The following is a 6,032-nucleotide window of genomic DNA, read 5'->3' on the forward strand; positions in this document are numbered from 1 at the left end:
CAATCTTTCCCACTCGCCATACATATACAGTGAATGCTAACGTGGGCAATCTTTCCCACTCGCCATACATATACAGTGAATGCTAACGTGGACAATCTTTCACACTCGCCATACATATACAGTGAATGCTAACGTGGGCAATCTTTCCCACTCGCCATACATATTCAGTGAATGCTAACGTGGGCAATCTTTCCCACTCGCCATACATATACAGTGAATGCTAACGTGGGCAAGCTGTCCCTCACTGTGTCCACTTTGGTGACACCCTCGTGAGCGTCTTTAAGAGAAGGTTATGCTACTCTTTAGGATTAAATTAGTAAATGCTTTAACATTAAAAGTTAAAAAAAAATTACGTTGTCTTTAATTAAAAACAAACCATAAATCAATGACACATTGACAACTAGACATTGTTTTAAAAATAATCTATAAGATAGCGAGTAAAATGCACAGAAACGTAAACCAACACGAGTAAAAACTCTAAAAAAAAGTATATTGTGGTACATCATGCGGAGCGCTGTAGACAGTGGTGCAGCGTGTGCAGGGCTCGCAGCAGCAGCGCCAGCAGGCACGCTGCGCCCAGCAGCGACAGCCGCCGCCCGCACCCCCCGCACCCCCAACACCCCCCACTGCACCCATTGTATAACTTCAGCTTTATTACGCCTGATAACTTCTGATCTCGCCAGCAACTGTCAACAAGAGCCAAGTTTAAAGGCAGGCAACGCATCTGTAGTTCCGGATGTTGCGGATGTCTATAGGCGTCGTTGACCACTTCTGTGTTCTCGCCGCTCGTTTGCCCCCTTCTCTTATAAAAAAAAGCGAGTAGTGTATAGTGTGTCCGTTTTTAGTATATATTGGTGAGGAATAAACGCAATGCTCCTAATAGTACATTCTTATATGGCCGACAGTCGGTAGTCCACATATAATGAGTTTTGCTACAGATGACTTCTTAAATCGATATATTATCGATTATATAAGATTATTCCCTAAAACTATCAAAATGACAATGAAGGCCCTTGTTAGCTAAGTATTTAGCAATATTTAAATATTTGTTAGTTTTGTTTACCCCTTAAGTATGATAGTTTGAAAATATTTAGCTTAAAACGTTCTGCGTCTTTTCACGTGGGCGTCCATGTTAATTGTAAATTTTTTTTAATTCGTAATTCATGGACATAGTTTAACCTGTACATCATGCAGCTGACTTTACATTTCTTATAAATCTGGACTTAGGGTAGCCATTTACGACTATTTACTGTTAAGAGTAGCGGTACCTATAAACATTGGAGTCCGCGTACTCCGCGGCTGCGATGACGATGTGGTCCCTAGCGTTGAGATGCACCCTGCCTCCAGTGCTGAGGTCCACCTCCCGAGGGATCACCTCCTTGTCGCCCGTTCGCCACGTCACGGGGATGTCTTGTAATGTCGTACTGGGAATTGCATTTTTTATGACATACTATGCCAATTTAATTCAATGATAATTTACTGATTTTATTATTTTATCTAGATATTATAAGTTCCTTCGTTTATTTCTAAAATTCATGTTCCCCTAAAGCTCAATAATGGTTAAGGGTAAAAATTTCGAATCACATGGTCGAGGGTTTGAATATCGTCATTCTACTATTGTTAACTATTTCTAGTACAAGGCTAGTTCAATTAGAATGGTACAAAAAGTATTAGTAAATTATCAAAAATCTCATATTTTTTATGTAAAAAAACTTGCTCCATATATTTTCGTTCAAAACAATACAAAGCACTGATCGCTTCGAACATAGTAATACCCTGGGCACTTGATGAGTACCGCAGCACCCCTGGTGGCGAAGATGATGTCTCTAGCCACCGGCGGGGGCTGCGGGGGCTCGCGCTGCCAGAGCGAGAACACGCCCTCGCTGTTGTTGGCTCGCTCTAACACCTCGCCTCCACTCCCCCGCACCTCGAAAATCTCACTCTTGCATGGTACCTAAAAACTACGTTATATAAGCGTAGGTTTCCACTGTCATAAAACTGTTCTAATTGAAATATTTATTTTAAATTACAACACTAACGATAACAGCAGTTGCCCACCTGGGGTACGTAAATATCGTAATATTAAAAAAAAACAGTTATCTTCTTTTTTCTGTGCTGTTAACTTATGTTTAGTGTGAAATTTTAGTAATATTTAATTTTTTTTAATAACTTCTACCTTGCATAGTCCAATCATAATTTCGTTTTTCCTCATACGAACCTCTGGTAGTTCGATTATAGTTACTGGCAATAGATTTAATTTGCAAGGAATTCCTCCAGGAAATGCTGCAGATTAAATATCAAAGATAAAAAAATTATTAATCGATATGTTCAGAGAAATTTGGTTAGAAAACAAACAATTTCCATATGGCAGTGTGCATTTCGCCGTTATCAGAAGTAACTAGGTCATGGCTTCAATTAAATTCTCAAATTTACCATAAAATCGATTTGTACGCAATTATTATCGATATCAAAATAAGGTAACAAAGTGCGTTTAGTTTTTAGTATTTTTAAGAAATTCAATAGAAAACTTCACAATTATTTTAAATCAAAGGACAATACCTCTAAATAATTTAACATCTTCATCTTTTAATAAAGTATTGTTAAATTCAGAGTTATCTGTGAAATTTAACTGAAATACAAAATTAAAATACCTATGGTAAGTCATTTTTTAAGTTAAAATTAAATAAAAAGACCTTAAACGATTAATAGTCAAGTACCGCACTATTTTCCGTATATTGCACGTAACAGTAGCCGTAACGCCGCTGGCGGCCGACGAGGTCGCATCGGCTGCAGCCGCTCCACGGAGACCAGCGTATATAGACTACCAGCTCGTGGCTCAGTCGCTCAGGAGACGAGGGATACGGACCACCAGATGTTAACGGCTTCACCTGAAAACATATATTATTAGTGCACGGAAATATACAGAAAAAAAGCATTTACTTACCACATTATATTTATCTTCATCGCCAAGAATTTGCAAGACAACTAAACTATTGGCAACAGAGTCTATATTGCACTGATACACTCCCTTGTCGGATTGTCTCACGTAGTATATGGTTAGGTTACCATCTTCCACTGCTGTCTCCTTCTCCTCCATAGGTGTGAAAGAGATATTGTATATTGACTGAAACCATGCCTAACTATAAAACATATGATTAAATAAAGTATCTTTCTTCGATAAAACTCGATTTCAAATGTTTATAACCTCTGCATACATCCAAGTTGTCTTCTGGCCTTCTTTAACAGGACCACAAGGCAAGCGCGCCACGGAACCTTCGTAAGCGGATATCGCCTCACATTTAATGTGAATTTCTTTCAAATAATCTACAAGTTTGGTAGCATTGTGTGCTATTTTTTCATCATCTGTAATATTTGGATATTAAAATATGTGCAAATATAAAATCAGTGTCTATAGACATTTTTAATTTACCTGGGTCACAATCTACAAAGGCATCGACGTATCTTGTAAATACGATTAAAATTATTATTTCTATTATATGCATTTTGTTTCTTCCATTGACATTTCTGTTCTTTGAATTATTTCGAAGCATTTCATTTGAAAGTTTGACAGTAGAATGTGGTTACAATTTTTTTTAATTATTTTAGCAAACTAGCTGTGCGAATCTATTGAGATATATAAAACTTTACGCCGTTTTTATAAATATTTGCATACAGATGCGAATATACATTTCTTATACAAATTCTTCCCTAAGGGAACCATTTAACATGTGAGTGCAGCAGTTATTGACTATTTTTTGTATGGTGTTGTGCAGCCAGAGGCGGGTCTGAACCTGGGCCCGCAGCCGACGCCGGAGCTGGAGGCGATAGCGCGCGAGGCGGACGCGCTGGCGCGGGAGCGGCTCGCGCTGGAGGCCGAGCTGGCCGCCAAGCAGCAGGACCTCGTCGCCAAGGAGGGGGAGGCTGACAGCTTGCAGGTGAGAAACTAAACATGAGTGAGAGTAAGAGGGAAATATTCCATCTTCTTATGTTGAAATATGTTTTCAGCGCGAACTCGACACATTGACGGCGACGTTGAAACAATTAGAGAACCAGAAGGGTGAAGCACAGAAGCGACTTAACGACCTAAAGACACAGGTGAGGAGAATTTGATCTTAACTCATGTGCCAAGTACAATTAGTGTATCTTTTGGTGTTTCATTCTAACGTTACATTTCTTTGAAAGTGAAAGAAAAAATAAATACTATATCTTCAGCGGTATTTCCAGTTACGGTTTAGGAGCCTTCAAAAAAAAGAGAGTCCCTACCCCTCAAAGATCCTCTGGCGTCGGATCAAGCAGCGTTATGCGATCCACTGGTCGTTTGACTATAAAAGTGTTGTGCGAGTGTAAAGTTGTGTGGCGCAGGTGGAGAAGCTGCGGTCGCAGGCGAGCGCGCAGGAGGCGGCGGCGGCGGAGACGGAGGCGGAGGTGGCGGGCAGGCGCGCAGCTGCGCAGTCGCAGCGCACGCGCGAGCAGGCGCTGCACGCCGAGCTGCGCGACGCGGAGGCCGCCGCGGACGCGCTCACTGCGCAGCTGCAGCGCACCGTGCTCGCGCTCAGTCAAGTACGGAAACCACTACCGTGTCCTGTACCGACATGTTCTATGTTGTATGTTCACGATCAGCACTGGGTTCTTTAGCTAGAAGTATCCATTTAAAGCTGAGCGAGGACCCAATCCAGTCAGCATTGCAGCTCTAATTTTAAATATTTCATTTTTGTTTTCATTTCATTAGTTAAGTTTTTCATTATTTTATATTTGATTACTTTTTTGTTAATTTACAATTGTATTGTAGTGTTGGTAAGGATTAAACTTTATTTTATTTATTGTTGTACAGGCGCGAGTGAAGATCGACCACCTGGAGGAGCACGAGCGCGCGATGGAGGCGGCGCTGGCGGCGATGGCGGCGGGGCGCGCGCCCGCAGCGCTGCAGCCGCTGCACGAGCCGCAGTACCTGCAGCGTCTAGCGCGCGGCGCCTCGCTCGTCAGTGCTCGCAGCGCTGCAGCTGCTACATTGATACCTGACAAATGTGCAACCGACAACGTATTCTGAATGTGTCCGTGTGTTGTGCAGGAGGACGAGCCCTTCCCCGACGCGAAGACGAACTCCCACTCAGCGGACCCCTTCGCCCCCAGCGACCCCTTCGCGCCCTCCGGCGGGCCAGCACACGCTCAGGTACACATAATCAGAGAAATACATTTATTTGGCATTATTGAATTGAATAAAATCATGTATGTTTATTGTACAGGACGGTTTTGGTGCGGATCCATTCGCCGGCGACGCGTTCGCCCCAAGCGAGCCAGCCGCCGCAGCTAATGATGTGAGTTGTCAGAGAAAGAGAGAGAGAGAGAGATAGATATACTGTGTGTATGGATGTGCGTGAAAGAGAGAGTATACTATTTATATTTAAATTTATCAGTTAACGTGATGCTTGTGTCAATATCCAGAGTGCATGGGAGTCGGATCCGTTCGCAGTGCTGCACGCGCCGACGAGGGGCTCCGCCCCGTCAGGCGGCGCGCCCCCCGCAGCCCCGGCGGCGGCGGCGGCGGGGGCGGGGGCGGAGGGCAAGCGGCACAAGACGCCGCCCCCGCGCCCCGCGCCGCCTCGCCCCAACCCCCCGCACAAGGTACACATACAAAATGTATAAATTGGTTGGACATTGTATGTGGATAAGACAAATAGATAAAGACAGATCTTTACTTTTTTACAATCTTATAATTTACTATAGTAAAATGTAACGTAAGTTTATTTGCTATTTGGACATTTTTTCATGAAAACAAAATAAATTGAATTGTCAAATCCACATACATTGGTAATCTTAAACGATAAAATGTTTTTTAATTTTATTTGATTTTTTTAAATTATTTTAATATGCCAGGCAGATATTTTCAGTACTACACTAATTGTAACTATTTACATTTGCGTACATTAAATGATATCTGCCTAGGTATGGAAGTTTTGTTCTTATTTGTTTTCAGATTATATATTTGTTTACACAGAAATGTTTTGCTCCCCCTTAGTAGCGGCATGACGCCC

The 6,032-nt window shown here is 42.2% G+C and overlaps 1 protein-coding gene and 1 long non-coding RNA gene across 2 annotated transcripts in view; one reads left to right on the top strand and one right to left on the bottom strand.

Annotated features, from left to right (window-relative positions):
* LOC106102068 (epidermal growth factor receptor substrate 15-like 1) overlaps positions 1-6,032 on the top strand; it is a 19,510-nt gene that overhangs the window by 9,108 nt on the left and 4,370 nt on the right. Inside the window, exons 8-15 of the mRNA XM_013281475.1 lie at positions 525-637; positions 3,774-3,935; positions 4,006-4,095; positions 4,363-4,560; positions 4,832-4,978; positions 5,069-5,170; positions 5,244-5,315; positions 5,443-5,622. Coding sequence (XP_013136929.1) covers positions 525-637; positions 3,774-3,935; positions 4,006-4,095; positions 4,363-4,560; positions 4,832-4,978; positions 5,069-5,170; positions 5,244-5,315; positions 5,443-5,622 — 1,064 coding nt within the window. The remainder of the gene's footprint in view (positions 1-524; positions 638-3,773; positions 3,936-4,005; positions 4,096-4,362; positions 4,561-4,831; positions 4,979-5,068; positions 5,171-5,243; positions 5,316-5,442; positions 5,623-6,032) is intronic.
* On the bottom strand, positions 2,869-3,492 carry LOC106102392. The gene is made up of 3 exons (XR_001225570.1): positions 3,431-3,492; positions 3,206-3,363; positions 2,869-3,124 (listed from the first exon to the last, which is right to left on the bottom strand). It is a non-coding gene; the product is annotated as an uncharacterized LOC106102392 (long non-coding RNA).

This window comes from Papilio polytes, unplaced genomic scaffold, assembly GCF_000836215.1.
Source record: "Papilio polytes unplaced genomic scaffold, Ppol_1.0 DF823923.1, whole genome shotgun sequence".
Classification (NCBI taxonomy): Eukaryota; Metazoa; Arthropoda; class Insecta; order Lepidoptera; family Papilionidae; genus Papilio; species Papilio polytes.